The sequence below is a fragment of the Salvelinus alpinus genome, chromosome 7, assembly GCF_045679555.1.
Source record: "Salvelinus alpinus chromosome 7, SLU_Salpinus.1, whole genome shotgun sequence".
Lineage (NCBI taxonomy): Eukaryota > Metazoa > Chordata > Actinopteri > Salmoniformes > Salmonidae > Salvelinus > Salvelinus alpinus.
Window position 1 is genome coordinate 10,027,799 of NC_092092.1, and position 22,697 is coordinate 10,050,495.

The following is a 22,697-nucleotide window of genomic DNA, read 5'->3' on the forward strand; positions in this document are numbered from 1 at the left end:
TGGTAATCTTAGGCTTGTGACTGGCTGCTCGGCCATGGAAACCCATTACACGAAGCTCCCGACGAACAGTTTTTATGCTGAAGTTGCTCACAGAGGCAGAAGTGAGTGTTGCAACCGAGGACAGACGATTATACGCGCTACGCGCTCCAGCACTCGGTGGCTCCTAGATGCTTCCACTTCATAATAACAGCACTTACAGTTGACAGGGGCAGCTCTAGCAGAGAAGAAATGTGAGGAACAGACTTGTTGGAAAGGTGGCATCCTATGACGGTGGTGTCACATTGAATGTCACTGATCTCGCCTGTAAGGCAACTCTACTGCTAATGTTTGTCTATGAAGATTGCATGGCTGTGTGCTCGATTTTATACACCTTTCAACAACGGGTGTAGCCGAATCCACTAATTTGAAGGGTTGTCCATATACTTTTGTAAATATAGTGTATATTCCAAATAATTGATTAAAACACACTGTTTTGCAATGAAGGTCTACAGTAGTCTCAGGAGCACTAGGGTAGCTTCTATCCTCTTCAAGGTATATTGACTTCAATACAAAACCTAGGAGGCTCATGGTTCTCACCCCCTTCCATAGACTTATACAGTAATTATGACAACTTCCAGAGGTCATTCTCCAACCGATCAGAGCTCTTGCAGCATGAACTGACATGTTGTCCACCCAATCAAAGGATCAGAGAATGGATCTAGTACTGAAAGCATAAGCTACAGCTAGCACTGCAGTACATAAAATGTGGTGAGTAGTTGACTCAAAGAGCAAGAAATACAATAGTTGAACAGTTTTGAACAAATTCAATTTCTTCATAAATTAAGGAGAAGCAAGTGAGAGAGAGCTTGCTATATTTTTTACTTTCTCTTTCACTTAGCTAGCAAATACATGTACCTAGTTTAGCCTACTCAAACACCCGGCTCAAAAAAGTAGAGGGATGCTTGCTATGCCTATCCAACACTGGAACTTTTCCAAGTCAAGGTAAAGTTAAGCATTTGGTTTTATGAATTTATTGTAACTGCTAAACAGCTTTCTGACTGTACTGCATGATTGCGTGTCACACACACACAATGTATCAGGTTTGATGGACGTGAACAATGCACCAAATATTCAGCCTTTTAAAATCCAGTCTCTCTCCCGCGCCCCTTTTCTCTTCTCCCCAACTCTTTCCGTTAACGTGACACACATCGGTTGTGTGACAGGTCACGTGATGGTGGAGGAGGAACGGGACCAGCCGGAAGGAGGGGGAGCCGATGTTTAGCCCGATTGAACGACTAGTCTAGCTAGCCAGCATTCCTCTTCCCCCCGACGCTCCCCTAGAAAGAAGGAGAGAGCGATTTAAAAACGAGGGTCACAAATTATAATTCAGATACAGATTGGATTTGTATGATCAAGACAATTTGCCGTGGACTCGGCTATAAACAACAACGCGACAGAAGGCCTCGAAAATGGCCACATATACACCGCTGGATCTGAAAGAACTGGCGAGGCGTGTTTGAACGCGACGGATTCTTTTTGTTTCGGTGTGATCAGCAAACCAAACGAGTTTTGTGAATAACCAAGGCCCTGTATGGATTCTTTCTTGCTTTTTTAAATGAGGAGTGCAAGATGGCTGATGACAGCTACATTTGAATAAGGCCAGAATAGCGACGTCCTCTTTAAGTTAAGATTAGAAGGGTGTTATATATATATTTTTTATATACATTAGATAGAATATTGGATGTAAATGTAAAATCTGTGGTAGTCGTAAATATTCTTGCGTAGCCTTATTTATGCGTTGTGCAGCGGCAGAACATAGTGATGTGACGTCTCAGATAATTGAAACGATTTAATTAAGCTTACGAAGTAAGCGGAGAGTTGTTGTTTTTTTCGAAATGTGAGTTGATAATAGTCATGATCCGTCTCTGATTAAACCAAAGGAATGAAGCCAGGACATTTGGGGTCTGGAGACGTTTTGATGGTCTGTGTTTCTGATCTGAATGCTCGCCACAGCAGCCAACATTCCAGTGTATTCTAAAAACCCTTTGTTTTGTGTGTATGAACTGGAGTCGGCTATTAAACCATAAACTATGCAGTACATAGCCATCTAACGAAGTATTTGTATGATATTTATGATCAAGTCTTTAAAGGCCAACATAGCCGAGAGGAAAGAGTATTTGGTGAGAAACGTCGAGGCCTTGTGTGCAGATATGCGATCGTTGCCCGTGGAGGCTTCATAGCTGACGACATTACACATCAAACAAATAGGCTGTTATTTTGTCGCTATCGTGAGGATCAAAGTGCGTCGCAACGTGATACAATGTTTATTGAAGGACACTTGTCATATGTATCTGATTTGCAAATCCGAATAATATTTTTTTGTTAGATCCTACTTAGAAAAAGCTGTCACGAGCATAATCATATTAATTGTGAATGCACCTAAAATAGTCTGTGCATTTTTGGAGGAGGACAAAAGAACATAATTAATATTCTCTTTATTGGAACATCGGCGTTTTATTAACCTTGGGCAAGCTTGATCGATTTACAAATCGCTTTATTCAGGGTGTGGGTATAGGAATACATTCTGCAACGTAATATTTTCCTTATGTTCATTTCTGGACTTCAATCGATTGAGGAACAAACAAACATAAACCGACGAGGAAGTCGAGGCTAAGTCGTCAAGCTAAAGTAAGACCTACGCAGAAGGGGAGAGTAATGGGTGAGCGTTGAAGTCTTTCATCAGCTGTATAGAAATCAATTCAAGCTTGGCGGTGATGTAACCATCTAAACGGCCCTAATTTAGACCGATTCAGTGTAATGTCTGAACCGTATTGCTTGGTAGATCTCTGTGCCTTCATTGCTATCATACCGTAGCATATACGTGTAGCTAGCTGGAAATACGAACAATTGAGGTGCCAGAAATAGGCATATATTACGCACAAAGTCAGACGTTTCTTCCCTAACTCGTGTGATTTAAGATTAACGGGAAGGGCTTGCTACACCTTTACGGTAATATGCATAACGTCAGCCCGGACTGTGTGTTGTAATCACCGAGGTGTTGTCATCGCTGCCCGGAGGCCTTTTCTGACTGCGCCTGTCGCTGTGGAATCTGCCTACCTGCTCTGCCCTACAGGATGTGCACTGCTGCCTGGATTTAAAGCAATAGCAGAGAGCTGAGGACATTCACAAGACTCACTGACAGTGTCATCAGTCGGTTGGACTAAACTGGTTGACGGTGCTGGTGATTAAAAATAACCTTTCATTGCTACGTTTTTGGCGCTTGCACAATAGACAATTATCCCTCAAGGACTAACATATTGGACTAGAACATTTCATTATACAGTCCTCAAGACATTTGCGCTATAGTCAAGGGGCTCAGTATATGGCTATAGAGCCATAGGATTGTTATTTTTTCATGTGAGAAGCTTGTCGTTGTCGCGTGTCTATGTCCGCCACTCCCAACATGGCCTCCAACACGGCGACCTCCGACCTGTCCGAGACGTGGAGGAACTGTTTCGAAGAGGAGCTAATCTGCCCCATCTGCCTGCACGTCTTCTCCGAGCCCATCCAGCTTCCCTGCAAGCACAACTTCTGCCGGGGCTGCATCTCAGAGGCCTGGGCTAAAGACTCCTCATTGGTCCGCTGCCCCGAGTGCAACCATGCCTACAGTCAGAAGCCCGCTCTGGAGAAGAACCACAAGCTGTCCAACATCGTGGACAAGTTCAACGCGCTGTCTGTAGAGAAGGCGGCCTCGCCGGTGCTACAGTGTATTCTGTGCCGCCGTGGGCCACCGCTCCCGGCCGTCAAGGTGTGCCTACGATGTAGCGCCCCCTGTTGTCAGAGCCACGTCCAGACACACCTGCAGCAGCCCTGCTCCGCCCTGGGACACCTGCTGGTGGAGGCTGAGGCGGTCAAGGCCTGGACGTGTCCGCAGCACGACGAGTACAGACTTTACCACTGTGAGGCAGAACAGACTGCCGTGTGTCAGTACTGCTGCTTCACGCGATGTCATCCCAGTCACGGACACGGAGTCACCGACGTTGAGCTACGACGCAACGATATACGGGTACGATTAAGATCTATTATGTCTCTTACACCCTTTCTTTTAGTTAAGGACAAAGCTGCTGAAATTGGGGAAAATATTGTGTGTGTGTGTGTGTGTGTCAGGGCTTCCGTTAGGAAAATGTGGCAGCTCACATTGGACCGGCAGCATTTCAATTTTCTGGACATTTTAAGAAATTTACCGGACCCATATGCATTGGCTAGGCTACTTTTGAAGCAAGGTAAGACATGCCTCATAATATGTAGTAAAATGTTCAGGTTTCAGACAATTTAAATATTTGTTTTCAAAATGCATACTGCCCTGCAGCTCATTTCAAAGTGTTGTGTGACACGTTGAAGCTGCGTCGACTGGTATTTCAATCAATGAACAGGCTAAAATGCATTATTTCGCATTTTTCTCTTGTCCCGGACAATTGGCCGGCGGTAATTTATCGTCTTTCTTTTTTTTAATCAATAACGGGAAAACCTGGTCTGTTTGTGTGATGTGAGTCTATACTTGGGTGAATGCATTTTTCTATTTTGATCCATTCCAACCCCCACTCTCATCTGTTGAGAGTGACAAACAATGTGTTGGAGGGGTGGAACAATGAGGGGTTTCAGCCAGCCTTATCTCCTCAGCACAGGTGCATCCTCGCCTGGGTCCGCAGTCCGGGAGAAGGGGGTGGTATGGGGAGAGGGAGGGGGGGGGTGGTGAAGTGAGATTCTTCACTCCATTCTGTGGTCGAAAAGGATGACGAATGGTTGTTTATGGCTTCTTTTTTAGTTTTCTTGTGAATCTCTTTATTTCCTGGTTTCTAGTAAGGAAAGCTGTGGTTGGTTTAAAAACGAAAAAACTATCCCCAGATCTGGGATATCAGATAGGGGCTTGTCAGAGTCATACAGGCTTTTCTCCTGACTCATATTGGCGACTACTTCTGGTGTCTGACTCAATAGTATGTTAGTACTCTGTGTGTAGGTGGATGGGTGTGTGTTTGGGAACAGCCACATTGGAATGGTTAGGAGGACATTATGTTTTGCTTAACAACCTACAGTGTGAATTCCTATCCTCTGATTGTTGCTGTGACTACCATCTCCATATGTGATGAGTGACTTCGGGAACCCGGGGCGAATGCACTGACGCTTAAGTGTGTCTGGTGGAGGTGGTCGTGACGGGGGTAGAGATGCCCTGCAGCCTCCCCTACTGGGAGTCCTCGTGGAGAAGATGTTGAATGAGACGGAGACCTGTTCCAATTGGACGTGTGTATAGTCAGACCCATTCCGCAAAAAGGCCCATGGAAAAACAGACCCATGCTGGTCCCGAACCAAGAGGCCCGTTCAGATCCGGGAGTAGAAAGATCGAGCGAAGGAAACCAACTGGGCATTGCCAGCGCCATCAATAAACAAGCGATTATTGGCCAAATTATCCACAGTTAAGTGTCCTTAAACTGCCTAGAACAGATATTTATTTTAGATCTGTAGCATTTTCAAAACTTTATAGCCTGTTTTATTGGTTTTTACTTTCCTAAACAATAATTGTCCACCTTTACGGTTCAGCTGTCAGAGATTTGAGCACAAAATGCATCAGGACATTTCATCGGCCTTTAGGCTTAGGGGTCCACTGTATGATATTAATATTACCTAAGTTATATAAAGAAAGAGCGGCTTAGGCTAGCCCTAAAGAGACCGAGAGAAAGATTTTCAATCAGAAAATTATTTATATTGTTAGATTATAGGAGTAACTCTGGTAGGCCTAAAACATTCTTCATGCCTTTATAGAGCTGCAGTAGCTAAACCTAATAATAGCCAAACCAAACATTTTATTAGGGTAATATCAAAAGACATTGTTTATAGGGATAGTACGAACAGGTTATTATATTGTGGCATTAAGTTTAGCATCTCGCCCTCGTTGGTTTTTCCTTTTCATGGTTTGAGTGCGAGTAGCTATCGGTAATTCTATTATATTGCGGAAAACACAACATTACAGTTGGAACATAATCTGGTCAAAGAAAATTACTTAACAGAATTAAACAAAACACATGTTGCATATTTTTATGCACAGTCATTCTGAAAATTACTTTTTCCTCACATGGCTAACTTCCAGGAAGTTTGAGAAGACAGTCTTGTGGTCAGGGAGCTTATATCCATGAGCCTTGACTAACAGCTCGTTGAAACGCTTATGTCAAGCAACTTGGACGTGGTGTTGGAGTCAAATCATCTCAAGCAAATTTGGTGATCAACAAAGCAACTCAAAGAACATTGAAATTGCATCAATTATATCTATATATTGTTATATACATCTCCCGTTTGTCATGTCTGTTGTGATGCGGTTCACAGCAGCACTGACGGATGTTTTGACTTGACAACTGCGTCAGTTTTGAACGATCCTTTTGTTCCATGCTCGCTGAAGACCTAGCTAGCCAGTAACTACCTAACACCAGACACAGATGAAAGGGGAAACTTATGTCTTTTCCATTGATAAATAGGGTACACTTTTTATTATTTTTGACACCCTACCGTCTAATTTAGGCACCAGTAGAGTAGCTATATAAACCACGCCCCTCTGCAAACACTCCTTCAATGTTGGTTATAAGCAGTGCACAAGCACTGAGCATATTTCAGGTCTGCTGAGCACAAATTTGAACGTTAAAGTGATGTGCAACTTCCAGTGCGCGTTTACTGTGAACACTGAGGCTGTACCCACTAAGTTAATTTTAACAGTGACAATTTGATCATAATGTAGGTCTACCAGAGTGGCCTACCATCAAAAACAATGGAGAAAATACATCCCATAACATTTTAACATCGAAATAGCTGTTCTGTCATTCAGCATACAGTAGCAGCCAATGTGTGGTGTTGAATGTAGGCCTACATTCCATGAGACTTTTGGAAAAAACGTGCAGGGCTTTACATTAACCTGTTTAACCACTTGTCCTTCAGACAAGGAGGTGACTTTAATTGTTTCATGCAATAATAATTCAGAATAAATGGATTATTATTCCTGTACCATTTATTACAGAGAATCAAACAAATTATGTTACCCTCTGTCTATTGGCTACTTAGCTTATTCAAGCCTGTCTCAAAATATGATACTGCCCCTTTTAAGGCAAAATAAAGAAGCTCTTTACCTGACTCGCTTTTTCAAAAAGCTCTTGTAGGAAGAAATCACTCCCCTTGGGTAAGATGCGGAAGACACATTTAAGTTGAATGCTTTCAGTTGTACAACTGACTAGGTATTCCCATTTCCCTTTCCCTATTGCTGACTACAAATTATCTATAACTGGGCTAATACCTCACTAACTAGCAAAGGATATGAACAAAATGTGGACACGTGGCTACATGCAGCTCTCGCTTTGATCTCAAAACAAGCTCATGCTGTAAGCACAGTCCAGTTCAAAGTACATGGCACAGAGCCATATATGACAATGGTCTATTTACATATAGGCCTCCTGCAGCTCTGCTTGTTTATGCCACGCAAGTCTTTGTAGAGTACGGGCTGAGTAGTGCGTGTCAATGCAATAGAATCCTTCTCCAATGCATTCTGCCTAGGGTTGCAAAGGGTCTGAAACTTAACGGTAAATTTCCGAAAATTTTCAGTGGGAAGTTAAGCCCGGGGATTTGGGGAATTTTGCTTAAATTCATTAAAAAAAAGTTGGCTTATAACAGGGAACCTTTTTTTGTGGGATACACAACGCAATTCTAGGTCTTATGGCATATTTTGGTTAAACTATCCCCAATTCAATGGAATTGCAACCCTCTGCATGCACAGTGCACTCTTCCATCACATGTACAGCTGATTCTCAAGATCTTGCACACTGAGATGCTATTGAGCCCACACTACTACACTGTCTGAGCCAAGGACTACATGCTTTCTGGTAAATTTTGATTACAGTACTGGGTGGGGAAAATATATTTTATATGACATGCATGATTTTTTGTTAACAAGTAAATAGTAGTCTACTGCAATGTGTGTTTAAATCATTTCTAACTTGTAAACAATTTCTGCTAGTTAGTTTTTGCAAATAGTCCGGGTAACCATTTGGTTACCTGTTCAGGAGTCTTATGGCTTGGGGGTAAAAACTGTTGAGAAGCCTTTTTGTCCTAGACTTGGCACTCCGGTACCACTTGCCATGCGGTAGTAGAGAGAACAGTCTATGACTGGGGTGGCTGGGGTCTTTGACAATTCTTAGGTCCTTCCTCTGACAACGCCTGGTATAGAGGTCTTGGATGGCAGGCAGCTTGGCCCCAGTGATGTACTGGGCCGTACGCACTACCCTCTGTAGTGCCTTGCGGTCGGAGGCCGAGCAATTGCCGTACCAGGCAGTGATGCAACCGGTCAGGATGCTCTCGATGTTGCAGCTGTAGAACCTTTTGAGGATCTCAGGACCCATGCCAAATCTTTTCCGTTTCCTGAGGGGGAATAGGCTTTGTCGTACCCTCTTTGCGACTGCCTTGATGTGTTTGGACCATGATAGTTTGTTGTTGATGTGGACACCAAGGAACTTGAAGCTCCCAACCTGCTCCACTACAGCCCCATCGATGAGAATGGAGACGTGCTCCTTTTCCTGTAGTCCATAATCATCTTAGTCTTGGTTACGTTGAGGGATAGGTTGTTATTCTGGCACCACCCGGCCAGGTCTCTGACCTCCCTATAGACTGTCTCATCGTTGTCGGTGATCAGGCCTACTGTTGTGTCGTCTGCAAACTTAATGATGGCGTTGGAGTCGTGCCTGGCCATGCAGTCGTGGGTGAACAATGTTGATGACAACGATGCAGTTGCCACTTTGCTTCTTAATATAAACCTACTAGCATTCTATATTTGCACTATTAGCTTGTGTTTCTTACATCTGCAAACAGCTAGTTTGTCTTTTCTTAGTAAGTTGTTCCTAAATCTTGTTAGCTGCTGATTGTTAGCCGCCAATCGCTAGCTAGCTAATAAATGTACTGAGTAAGAGCAAGCGTAATTAGCTACAAAGCCTGATAATACCAGTGATGGTGTTGACTTAAATCATCATGTTTGCGCAACAGTATCTTCTAAATTAGAGGTAAACGCAAAGTAAGAATGTTAGGAACATGAAGTAGCTAAGAGAACATACAATGTAGCCAAAGCTTATAGGGTCCCCTAGGAAACACCTATCAACACTTTAGTTCCTACCCTATCACAATAGCTCCTCGCTGGCATTTTCATGTCATGTCAAACAACACTGTATTCAAAGTGCCCACTATTATATTCTAACTAGAGGTTGACCGATTAATCGGAATGGCCGATTAATTAGGGCCGATTTCAAGTTTTCATAACAATCGGAAATCGGTATATATATTTTTTTTTTTACACCTTTATTTAACTAGGCAAGTCAGTTAAGAACACATTCTTATTTTCAATGACGGCCTAGGAACGGTGGGTTAACTGCCTTGTTCAGGGGCAGAACGACAGATTTTTACCTTGTCAGCTCGGGTATCAATCTTGCAACCTTACGGTTAACTAGTCCAACGCTCTAACCACCTGCCTTACATTGCACTCCACGAGGAGCCTGCCTGTTACGCGAATGCAGTAAGAAGCCAAGGTAAGTTGCTAGCTAGCATTAAACTTATCTTATAAAAAACAATCAATCAATCATAATCACTAGTTAACTACACATGGTTGATGATATTACTAGTTTATCTAGCGTGTCCTGCGTTGCATATAATCGATGCGGTGGCATTCGCGAAAAAGGACTGTCGTTGCTCCAACGTGTACCTAACCATAAACATCAATGCCTTTCTTAAAATAAATACACAAGTGTATATTTTTAAGCCTTCATATTTAGTTAATATTGCCTGCTAACATGAATTTCTTTTAACTTGGAAAAATGGTGTCACTTCGCGTCAATTTTACGTAATTATGACATAACATTGAAGGTTGTGTAATGTAACAGGAATATTTAGACTTATGGATGCCACCCGTTAGATAAAATACAGAACTGTTCCGTATTTCACTGAAAGAATAAACGTTTTGTTTTCGAGATGATAGTTTCCGGATTCGACCATATTAATGACCTAAGGCTCGTATTTCTGTGTGTTATTATGTTATAATTAAGTCTATGATTTGATAGAGCAGTCTGACTGAGCGATGGTAGGCACCAGCAGGCTCGTAAGCATTCATTCAAACAGGTTTTGCCAGCAGCTCGTCGCTGTGCTTCAAGCATTGAGCTGTTTTTGACTTCAAGCCTATCAACTCCCGAGATTAGGCTGTTGTAACCGATGTGAAATGGCTAGCTAGTTAGCGGGGTGTGCGCTAATAGCGTTTCAAACGTCACTCGCTCTGAGACTTGGAGTAGTTGTTCCCCTTGTTCTGCATTGGTAACGCTGCTTCGAGGGTGGCTGTTGTCGACGTGTTCCTGGTTCGAGCCCAGGTAGGAGCGAGGAGAGGGACGGAAGCTATACTGTTACACTGGCAATACTAAAGTGCCTATAAGAACATCCAATAGTCAAAGGTATATGAAATACAAATCGTATAGAGAGAAATAGTCCTATAATTCCAAAAATAACTACAACCTAAAACTTCTTACCTGGGAATATTGAAGTCTCATGTTAAAAGGAACCACCAGCTTTCATATGTTCTCATGTTCTGAGCAAGGAACTTAAACGTTAGCTTTCTTACATGGCACATATTGCACTTATACCTTCTCCAACACTTTGTTTTTGCATTATTTAAACCAAATTGAACATGTTTCATTATTTATTTGAGGCTAAATTGATTTTATTGATGTATTATATTAAGTTAAAATAAGAGTTCATTCAGTATTGTTGTAACTGTCATTATTACGAATACATTTTAAAAATCGTCCGATTAGTCGGTATCTGCTTTTTTTGGTCCTCCAATAATCGGTATCGGTATCGGTGTTAAAATCATAATCGGTCGACCTCTAATTGTAACTATATAATTAGAGTAGACTTTCTATTTCCATGATTCCAACAGTTAACACAAGTGTTTTGCTCTAAATCGCAAGTCAAATTGCAACATTTGGTTAAAAATAAGCCCCAGATTGCTTGCCCATATCGTGCAGCCCTATGTGGCAGTGTAGAAATTATCTCAAATACAGAAATTGATGAAAATGATTTTTAAATTGAACAGTATAAAACAATCAGAATGGAGAAAGACCCATTGAAATCACTTAGAATATGTGTTGCCACCCTAGGGTCACGCACTACACAAAGCAAATTTAGAACTTTTATTATTAAACATAAAATACCGTCATTTAAAAAATATATATATATATATATATTTTTTTTTTCTCTAATCTTTACAGGAAAATGCCACAGGCACTATCTGATGTGTGGAAACATTTCACTGCAGCTAATGTAGAAGGAAAATCTGTGTACATTTGCAAATACTGTGCCAAATCATTTGTGAAGAATCCAACAAAGATGCAGAATCATCTGGCCAAGTGCATAAAGTTCCCTCAGCGCTCACAACAAGCAACCTCTGACAAAAGTCCCTTTACTTCTATTCAAGGTGAAAATTATGAATCAGACACCTTGAAAATTATGAATCAAGACCTGATTCCAGGTCCTCCTGGAATCAGAAGTGTTTGACTCAATGGAGGAACATAGTCAGATAAATGCTGATGTATGTCTTGCTTGAGCTGTGTATGCAACTGGTTCACCTCTGATGCTCTCAGGCAATGTGTATTGGAAGAGATTTCTGAATGTTCTTCACCCAGCATTCACCCATCCAACCAGACAACCAGACATGCTTTATCTACTCATTTGCCAGATGCAGAGTTCAACAGAGTTCAAGTGAAGGTCAAGCAAATCATAGAGAAAGCAGACTGTATTGCAATCATCTCTGATGGGTGGTCGAATTTTCTTGGGCAAGGAATAATTAACTACATCTCCACCCCTCAACCAGTATTCTACAAGAGCACAGACACAAGGGACAACAGACACACCGGTCTCTACACTGCAGATGAGCTGAAGGCAGTCATCAATTACCTTGGACCACAGAATGTATTTGCACTGGTGACAGACAATGCTGCGAACATGAAGGCTGCTTGGTCTAAAGTGGAGGAGTCCTACCCTCACATCACACCCATTGGCTGTGCTGCTCATGCATTGAATCTGCTCCTCAAGGACGTCATGGCACTGAAAACAATGGATACACTCTACAAGAGAGCCAAGGAAATGGTTAGGTATGTGAAGGGTCATCAAGTTATAGCAGCCATCTACCTCACCAAGCAAAGTGAGAAGAATAAGAGCACCACATTGAAGCTGCCCAGCAACACCCGTTGGGGTGGTGTTGTCATCATGTTTGACAGTCTCCTGGAGAGGAAGGAGTCTCCAAGAAATGGCCATATCACAGTTTGCCAATATGGACAGCCCCACCAAGGGGATCCTCCTGGATGATGTATTTTGGGAGAGAGTAGTAAGCAGCCTTAAACTCCTGAAACCTATAGCAGTAGCCATTGCATAGATTGAGGGAGACAATGCCATCCTGTCTGATGTTAAATAAAAGAAGAAATCCGTACTGCCCTGCCCACTTCACTGTTGCTCCAAGCAGAGGAAACTGCAGTTCTGAAATATATCAAAAAGCATGAAGACTTCTGCCTAAAGCCCATACACGCCGCAGCATACATGTTGGACCCCAAGTATGCTGGCAAGAGCATCCTGTCTGTATGAGGGCAAGGTTCTTGGCAGTCTGCGAAGTACACTTCCAAGCAAGGGCTTTGCGATGGAGATGCAATATGGCAGTCGTGCCAACATATCTCATCAGCCACCTGGTGGAAGGGACTTTGTGGATCTGAGGCTCTCTCCCCTGTTGCCTCCATCATCCTCCAAATCCCACCAACATCGGCCGCCTCAGAGCGCAACTGGTCCTTGTTTGGGAACACACACACCAAAGCACGCAACAGGCTAACCAATACAAGGGTTGAAAAATTGGTGGCCATCCGGGCAAATTTGAGGCTTTTTGAGCCTGACAAACAGCCATCTTCAACAAGGTTGGAAAGTGACCGTGAAGATGAGGCTTCAGAGTCTGATGTTCAAGAGGTGGACATTGAGGAGGTCCAGGGAGAAGACATGGAAGCCTGAGAGGAAGACAGTCTAGAAACTAAAGCTTTTGTCATTTTACAGATGTTTGTTGAAAATGTTTTTGGGAGATGTGATGGATCTTTGGGATCATTCAAAATTCCCTTTTGTTGTTCAGTGAAATCATCCCATGTGAAGAGTCAACTCATTTAGTTAAAGTTCAATTCGTAACTTTTTTTTTTAGTTTGGAAGGATTTAATCATTTGCAAATGTCTACTTAGAAACAAACCTTTTGCCTTGTCATGTCTCCATATGATATGGTAAATATATCCAATTCAAAAAACATACATATTTAAATGGTATTCATATTAATTTGCATATATTCCCGTTAATTCCCACGGAACGTTTCCACCTCCTGAATATTCCCGATTAGTTTGTTTCGGTATGTTGCATTGAAAGTGGCTAATATTGCGTTGATTCGATCACAATTACCACAGTAAAGGGAAACGTTGATGGTGTTAACTAACCTTTTGAGTCAAAATGCAAGCTGAGATCTACCGCTCATATACCGACAACGGTATCATGAGTAGGCCTAATGTGTGTTTGTGGGGCTCAGAAAGAGTATTGAGGAAGAGGTGAGGAGCAGCAGGAGAAAGGAAGAGTAGGAAAATCTCTCTCTGCCCCCCAGTTGCTCTCCACCCTAGGGATGGGCTCGGTTATTCAAATATCCAAGCTGACGTTAATATTCGAATACAATTTTTTTTAAATAATTGGTCTATTTTAACAATGAAAAGGCTTTGTCTCAATTGAAATGATCTATGTGACATTGCCACACACGGATATACCATGACATTTGAAGTTCTTAATTCAATAAACCAACAAACTTTTGTATGTAGATTTATTGACGTGTGCCCCATATAAAGACTGTGTAGCCTACATAGGTTCATGCGTGTATCTTGTTGTTGGCACCAGTCGGAGGCTCCATGTGTAGCAACGTGACATGGGAGATCTCTAATCAGTGCAAAATATAATTAAAATTACGGAATTTAATTGGCTAAATGAGGATTAGGCTAAAACGAGTAACCGACAGGTAGTCTGTTTAATCCGAATGGAGTTGTATACAAGGACAGGGAGCGCAGCAAAATATCCTCAACTAGCCTAGCGAGCTAACGTCTGGCAATCTTAGCTTCTTTACATCAATTTGATACAGTAAAGACAGCCACTGCCATATTTTTTTAACCCTTATTTGAACAGGTAAGTTGACTGAACACGTTCTCTTTTACAACAACAAACTGGAGAATACTTACAGGGAAGCGGAGGGGGGAGGGTGAATGAGACAATTGGAAACTGGGGATGATTACATGGCTATGATGGTATGACAGCCAGATTGGGAATTTAACCAGGACACCGGGGTCAACACCCCTACTCTTACAATAAGTGCCATGGGATCCACAGAGTCAGGACACCAATTTTAACGTTCCATCCGGAAGACAGCACCTTACACAGGGCAATGTCCCCAATCACTGCCTTGGGGCATTGACAGATTTTTTTTTTTAGACCAGAGAAATGTGCCTCCTACTGGCCCCCCAACACCACTTCTAGCAGCATCTGGTCTCCCATCCAGGGACCAACCCTACTTATCTTCAGAGGCAAGCCAGCAGTGGGATGCAGGATGGTATACTGCTGGAAAATGGGATGATAGATAACCTATGTCATTTATAAGTTTGTTTAACTAGCGTGAGTCAGTGGCTACTTTTTCTCTCCCTCCCATGTCAACACACTCCCAGCCCCTGCCCATCCCCCGCCCTGCTGCAGTGCGCACCCTCTCTCCCGAGTCGTGCAGGCTGCGCAGCAAACAGGTGTCCAAGTTAAACAAAGGGCTCCCGAGTGGCGCAGTGGTCTAAGACACTGCATCTCAGTGCAAGAGGCGTCACTGCAGTACCTGGTTCAAATCCAGGCTGCATCACATCCGGCTGTGATTGGGAGTCCCATAGGGCGGTGCACAATTGGCCCAGCGTCATCTGGGTTTGGCCGGGGTAGGCTGTCAATGTAAATAAGAATTTGTTCTTAACTGACTATTTTTTTTATTTAATTTATCTGGCTATCCCCCCATTTCATCCCTTCATACCTCACACACATGCAACCAGAAAATATCTATTGGTTGCCATGACAGCCCTTCTTCCCCTTAGATGGTGTGTTTGTTAGATGGAGCCTAAATTAGCTGGCTCAGCCTGCTGGAGGCTTGGTAGTGGGCTGGTTTTGTTTGTCTTCACTCATCATATTGATTTGTTCAGAGTTATGGAACCAAACTATGAACTTACCATTTCTCGTTCTCTCCCACTTTCGCTCTCTCTGTCTCGTCGCTCTCTCTCTCCCCCTTCTCCCCTTCCCACAGCAAAATCTATTGCGGCAGCAGGAGAGGGTGGAGGAGAGAGTTCAGGACATCGATGAGCAGCTCTGTAAACTGGACTCTGACAAGTGTGTGGTGGAGGTACGTCTGATTTCTCAAACTCTCTCTCTGTGTGTATGTATGTGTGTATATCTATGATATATCTGTCATCTATCCATACACATAGAGTACCAGTCAAAAGTTTTGGACACACCTACTCATTCCAGGGTTTTTCTTTATTTTTCCTATTTTCTACATTGTGGAATAATAGTGAAGACATCAAAACTATGAAATAACACGTATGGAATCTTGTAGTAACCAAAAAAGTATTCAACGAATCAAGATATATTTGAGATTCTTTAAAGTAGTCACCCTTTGCCTTGATAACAGCTTGGCATGATCTCAACCAGCTCCATGAGATAGTCACCTGGAATGCATTTCAATTAACAGGTGTGCCTTTGTTAAAAGTTAATTTGTGGAATTTCTTTCCTTAATGCATTTGAGCCAATCAGTTGTTGTGACACGGTAGGGGTGGTATACAGAATATAGCCCTATTTGGTAAAAGACCAAGTACATATTATAACAAGAACAGCTCAAATAAGCAAAGAGAAATGACAGTCCATTTCTTTAAGACATGAATGTCAGTCAATCTGGAAAATTGCAAGAACTTTGAAAGTTTCTTCAAGTGCAGTCGCAAAAACCTTCAAGCGCTATGATGAAACTGGCTCTCATGAGGACCGCCACAGGAAAGGATGATCCAGAGTTACCTCTGCTGCAGAGGATAAGTTAATTAGAGTTACCAGCCTCAGAAATTGCAGCCCAAATAAATGTTTCACAGAGATCAAGTAACAGACACATCTCAACATCAACTGTTCAGAGGAGACTGTGTGTATCAGGCCTTCATGGTCGAATTGCTGCAAGGAAACCACTATTAACGGCCACCAATAAGAGGAGACTTGCTTGGGCCAAGAAACACGAGCAATGGACATTAGACTGGTGGAAATCTGTCCTTTGGTCTGACTCCAAATTTGAGATTTTTGGTTCTAACTGCTGTCTTTGTGAGACGCAGAGTAGGTGAACGGATGATCTCCGCATGTGTGGTTCCCACCGTGAAGCATGGAGGAGGTTTGATGATGTGGGGGTGCTTTGCTGGTGACCCTGTGGTTTATTTAGAATTCAAGACACACTTAACCAGCATGGCTACCACAGCATTCTGCAGCGATACGCCATCCCATCTGGTTTGCGCTTAGTGGGGCTATTTGTTTTTCAACAGGACAATGACCCAACACACCTCCAGGCTGTGTAAGGACTATTTGACCAAGAAGGAGAGTGATGGAGTGCTGCATCAGATGACCTGGCCTCCACAATCACCCGACCTCAACCCAATTGAGATGGTTTGGGATGAGTTGGACCGCAGAGTGAAGAAAAAGTAGCCAACAAGTGCTCAGCGTATATGTGAGCACTCTTCAAGAAGACTGTTGGAAAAGCATTCCTCATGAAGCTGGTTGAGAGAATGCCAGGAGTGTGCAAAGCTGACATCGAGGCAAAGGGTGGTTACTTTGAAGAATTTCAAATATAAAATATATTTTGATTTGTTTAACACTTTTTTGGTTACTACATGATTCCATATGTGTTATTTCCTAGTTTTGATGTATTCACTATTATTCTACAATGTAGAAAATAGTAAAAATAAAAACTCTTGAATGAGTAGGTGTTCTGAAACTTTTGACTGGTACTGTATGTATGTACACTACCGTTCAAAAGTTTGGGGTCACTTAGAAATGTCCTTGTTTTTGAATGAAAATAACATTTTATTTTTTTGTCCATTTTTAAAATAACATCAAATTGATCATAAATACAGTGTAGACATTGATGTTGTACGTGACTATTGTAGCTGGAAACTGCAGATTTTTTATGGAATATCTACATAGGTGTACAGAGGCCCATTATCAGCAACCATCACTCCTGTTTTCCAATGGCACGTTGTTAGCTAATCCACGTTTATCATTTTAAAAGGCTAATTAGACAACCCTATTGCAATTATGTTAGCACAGCTGAAAACTGTTGGTCTGATTTAAAGAAGCAATAAAACGGGCCTTCCTTAGACTAGTTGAGTATCTGGAGCATCAGCATTTGAGGGATCGATTACAGGCTCAAAATGGCTAGAATCAAAGAACTTTCTTCTGAAACTTGTCAGTCTATTCTTATTCTGAGAAATAATGGCTATTCCATGCGAGAAATTGCCAAGAAACTGAAGATCTCGTACAACGCTGTGTACTACTCCCTTCACAGAAAACAGTGCAAACTGGCTCTAACCAGTATAAAAAGAGTGGGAGGCCCCGGTGCACAACTGAGCAAGAAGACAAGTACATTTAGTGTCTAGTTTGAGAAACAAGATGCCTCAAGTCCTCGACTGGCAGCTTCTTCACCTGCGGAGGTCCTGGGCTGGCGTAGTTTCACGTGGTTTGCGGTTGTGAGGCCGTTTGGACGTACTGCCAAACTCTGTCAAATGATTGAGGCGGCTTATGGTAGATAAATTAACATTCAATTCTCTGGCAACAGCTCTGGTGGATATTCCTGCAGTCAGCATGCCAATTGCACACTCCCTCAACTTGAGAAATATGTGGCCTTTTATTGTCCCCAGCACAAGGTGCACTTGTGTAATGATCATGCCGTTTAATCAGCTTCTTGGTATGCCACACCTGTCAGGTGGATGGATTATCTTGGCAAGGGAGAAATGTTCACTAACAGGGATGTAAACAAATTTGTGCACATTTTTGAAAAATAAGCTTTAAGTGCGTATGGAAAATTTCTGCTATCTTTTATTTAAGCTCTTGAAACATGGGACCAACACTTGACATGTTGCATTTTATATTTTAGTTCAGTATATAACCATAGAGATCCTATTAAACTAAGATAATGATGTGTGTATGTGTTCACTCCTACAGGACCGAGTCTGTGAGCTGAAAGAGGAGGTGCGTGTGCAGTATCTGCGGATGCAGCACTTCTTGGAAGAAGACTTGTCCCGTACGCTGGAGGTTCTAGAGCGGGCCCGTTCTAGGTTCTGCCAGGAGAACGCGGGCCAGGTTCTAGCTTTGGGAGAACAGAGACACGAGGCCCAGAAGCTGCTCAGCTCAGTCCACACGGCCTTTGGCAAATCTGAGGAGCTGGGCTTCATGAAGAACACCAAGCCTGTCAAGATCCTCATGGAGCGGTGAGAGACAGGACCATTACAAACATGTTATTACAGATACAAAAAGGAGATTACACAAGGCTTATTATGCACATTACCACTGTAATCATGTTATAATGGTCATGCTTGTTACACGCATTGCAACTATAGGTACAGTATGTTTGTGGGAGGCGGGTGAAGTTCCAGACTCCTTGTATGTTTTTATTACAGGATATGAGCCGTAGCAGCAGAAATGCGTAGGGCTCATTCAGGGATTGAACTGGGATCCTCGCTACAGGGGGAATCGTATGGTTCCGGAGGCAAGAGTGTTAACCACTCATCTAGACTCCGGTCCCGCAACTATACTTTTAATGGAGCGCTATGATACGAGGCTTGTTACATACATATTTGTGTGTGTTGCAGGTCTCAAGCGTGCGTGGGCAGTGCACTCCCTCCCTACAAGGTGGGAAGTCTCAACTCTAAGCTGTTCCTGTCAGAACTCTCCAAGAGAGAGAAGAGCCTACGGAAAACAATGGAAGGTAGGATTGAGAGTATTATCTTTACAGAACCATCACAGCCTTATCTGGTTTGTCTTAGTGGATCAAGGTAATTCTGATCCCCTCTTCTCTTTCCTCCTCTACCTCTCTCACCCCCCTCCAGCCCCCTTAAACCCTCCCTCCTCATTCCTCCAGTCCGTCCCTGCGTCTCCCAGCGGCCTCGGCTCGGGGGCGGAGAAACGCAAACACTCCTCGGCGTTCCCAGAAGGCAACGGGAGCGCCGGGAAAAACACTGCTTCCGGGTTCAAGGACTCTTCATCTTCCTCCTCTAAGCAGTCCTACCAGGGCCCAAACTCTGCCCCCGGAGAGGGCCAATCCTCGAATCAGCAGCCTCTGGGCCCCTGTGGCCCCTCCCACATGAGCGAAGGTGGCGGAACAGGAAGTGGAAGCGGTTCTCTGACCAATCACCATTCAGGGTCTGTGTTCGGTCCCTCCCACTTCCCCCCTGCCGGCAGTAGCTCCTCCCATTCTTCCCAGCAGGCTGTGCTCCCCCAGTATGGCGGGCGTAAGATCCTGGTGTGTACCATGGATAACTGCTACTGCTCCGGGGTACCCTCCGTGTCGGGGCACCGCGGCCACCCGCCCTACCCACGTTCAGGCTCCTTTCCCTGGGTAAGCGCCCAGGACTATCCCCATCCCCCCGGCCTAGCCTCTGGAGCTCCAGCCATGCAAGGGCTTGCTGTCAGAGACTGGATAGATGCACAGCAGACGCACCGACACACAGACTTCTATGGCCTGTATGGGCAGCCCTCCACCAAGCACTATGTCACCAGTTAACACACACATTTCTACAAGCAAATAGGTCTCCGGTTAGCACTGCGCTACTATTTAACACACACACACACACACAATTAGATGCACTTACAGACATACACACATTCGGAACATGTATACCGCTACACACACAGAAGTACACTTCTACAGGTTATACGGACAATCCTCTGCTCAAACGCATTTCCGCACACACCACACTCGGGGGCAGGGTTGATGTATTAGTTTTCTATGTTTTCTTCGTCAGACAGACAGTGTTATTACTGTATGATGATTATATGTGTTTGTGCAGCAACTGTTGACGCTGAAGCAGTTCGGCTCAACTAAAATGTTTTAGCGACATCTCCCTCCCTGTCGTAGTGAGATCGATTAGCCTTATAATATTGTTATAATTATTATTTTCTGTCTGTTGGACATGGGGTATCTGATGGATGTGTGAAGAGAAGGATGGTTTATTACTGTTAAAGCTCTGGTTTTGTTGCAGCACTTTTGTCTCCTCTCCTTGCTGAGTTCAGGAATGTACTGTACAGCTTGAACACACACACTCATGCTTCCAGGTTCTCTTCTCTGTGTGTGTGTGTGGGACTCCCTCCATGCACTTTGGGGGTGGTGGGATTTCGCTCTGTGTAGAATTTGCCTCGATCAGTAGACACAGGTCTACAATCAGTTTATCCGCGCCCCCCCCCCAATCCTAACCTTAAACATCATAGGGTCAAATGGCAGAGACTGACCCTAGTTCAGGATGTAGGGGTAAGCCACCTCCATTTTAGATCTTCTCTGTTCCTGTTCTCTATGCCCATCTCACTGGAAAGTGGATCCAAACCCCTTCCCTCCTGCTGTCAGGCTTCCCCTCGGATTAAATTCTTCCGTCTGAAAGACTAAGAGACTGACTCCTTTTATTTTCTAGTTATTAATATACGAATCATGACACGTGAGTTATTTCCATATGACATATGAGTAATAACCCCATATGAGCAGGTTTCATGTTTGTCTTAAAGCCAGTTGGCCTGATAGACACGACTGAGGCTCTCCGAGCCACAATATGGGCTGGGCTGGACTGGACAGACAAAACAAATCAGCTCAAGCATCCAGGGGTGTGACTGTGACAATGCGTTAATGATGTACTTCCTGCAGGGTGATGTCACGTCCTTTCAACAAGCACACAAGCTCTCTGCTTCAAGTTTGCGGCTGTAAGCATGCGGGGAAGAGTTTTATAAAGCACTCTGGAATATAAAATAATCGGTAACCGTTTTAAAAAGGATGAGCGAAAGTACTGGTTGAGGGTTTTTTCATGGACTTTTTCTAAAGAGAAACTGGACTGCCTGACGTAACCATTGGTAAAAAACGCCTGAAAGGAACCATTGTTACAAGAACAGTCGACCAATATAAAAATTTAAAAAAGGAAAACTATCTTTTTTGTAAATATTTTGTGAAATGAAAAATTAAGGACATGTCATTTGGAGGAGGGTTCCAAATAAATCAAAGAATTTAATTCAGTTTTCCATTTCTTGTCATCATAGCCCAAGAGGCTTCTTACTTTTCTCTCCCATTCAGCCTTTGTATTCATATCTGTCAACTGTTTTAAGTTACTAATACACAACTGAACTAAATGTCGTCATGTAGTGGGTTGAAGGGAGACTCCCATAAGAATACAACCAACACCCATATGGGAAAACATCCAACTAAGCCTCTTATTTACTGGGTGTTAGTCTGAGAGTAAGATCCTGTGGTGAGGGGTGGGAGAAAGACACAGTCAAAGTTGTCCTGCTCTTTCTCTGGTGAAGAGTTGGGGGTGGGAGCCTCCCTCCCACTCATTCACTCAATCACACTCTGGAGAAAGTCCTTCTGCTCTGTCTCTGTGGAGTCTGGGTTGGGGATGTTGGTAAGACCTTGAGGAGAGAGCTGAGCTCCACTTAACAAACTCCCCATCTGAGAAGTCAGCTGATCTCTGAGGCGAGGTTGGTCTGTGGGGGGCCGGGTGGCTGAATCTGGGTCAGTCTTACCTTCGCTGTCCGCCCCCTCAACCCTACAGCTCACACACAGTCATCTGTTAACTCGAGAAATGAGTCAGAGAAACTGAGATCCTCCTCCCACCAACAGAACTACATACTAACATCAGCAGTGTAATATCCCTAGGTTTTTATTGCAGTGGAAACTTAATGTGTAGTGGCAGCACATCAGAGAGAGGAAGATGTCTAACGGGGTGGGTTTGTTGGTGTTGGTTTTTGTGTGTGTGAAAGAGAGTATTACAATACTATCGCCTCGTTGTCGACAAGGTTTAGCTTGACTTAAACGTTTCTTTAAACCCATAGTCCTAGCTAGGCCATGTGCAGGTTCACTAATCTCTCCATCAGCACCTTGACACCTAGCTCTGGTCCAGGGTGTTGTTACGGCTTGCTAACACTGAGCTCAGTTTTAGCAAGCCCCACTTAATGCCCTGGACCAGAGCTAGTTGATGGCGATGGGTTTGGATGGTGAGGTGATTTGTAGATCAGATCATCTGCAGCGAGGAGCTCAGGCTGTCCCCGGCCAACAAGCAGTATCACGAGTCTGATATGTGCTGAAGTAGAGGCAGTCAAAAGGACTGGTTTTCAAACATTTATTTAATTAAGGCATGGTTTCACAAGTTCACCTTTTCAGGGTGGCCTCTGGCCTGGTAACATTCACAACCATGCAATTTAAAACACAAAGGAAGCAAAAAGCCCTGGAGGTGGTATAGCCCAGGAGACGGGTGTCCATTTCCTTTCCCACAAGACTCCATTACCCCCAAGACTGTATTACCACT

At 43.4% G+C, this 22,697-nt stretch overlaps 1 protein-coding gene across 1 annotated transcript; it reads left to right on the forward strand.

Annotated features, from left to right (window-relative positions):
• The first annotated feature begins 1,202 nt into the window (after window positions 1-1,202).
• LOC139580403 (E3 ubiquitin-protein ligase TRIM8-like) lies at window positions 1,203-21,408 on the forward strand. Its single transcript, XM_071409036.1, has 5 exons — window positions 1,203-4,045; window positions 15,419-15,514; window positions 18,361-18,626; window positions 19,008-19,123; window positions 19,245-21,408. The coding sequence occupies exons 1-5, from the start codon at window positions 3,425-3,427 to the stop codon at window positions 19,916-19,918; spliced, it is 1,773 nt and encodes a 590-aa protein (XP_071265137.1). The 5' UTR covers window positions 1,203-3,424; the 3' UTR covers window positions 19,919-21,408.
• Window positions 21,409-22,697: the final 1,289 nt, after the last annotated feature.

What these genes read in the sequence shown, in the direction of transcription:
- LOC139580403 (XM_071409036.1), top strand. Translation starts at nt 3,425, where the DNA reads ATGTCCGCCACTCCCAACATGGCCTCCAACACGGCGACCTCCGACCTG. An exon ending in GTCAAGATCCTCATGGAGCG is followed by an intron (nt 18,627 to 19,007) that starts GTGAGAGACAGG and finishes TGTGTGTTGCAG; the next exon opens with GTCTCAAGCGTGCGTGGGCA. An exon ending in CCTACGGAAAACAATGGAAG is followed by an intron (nt 19,124 to 19,244) that starts GTAGGATTGAGA and finishes ACCCCCCTCCAG; the next exon opens with CCCCCTTAAACCCTCCCTCC.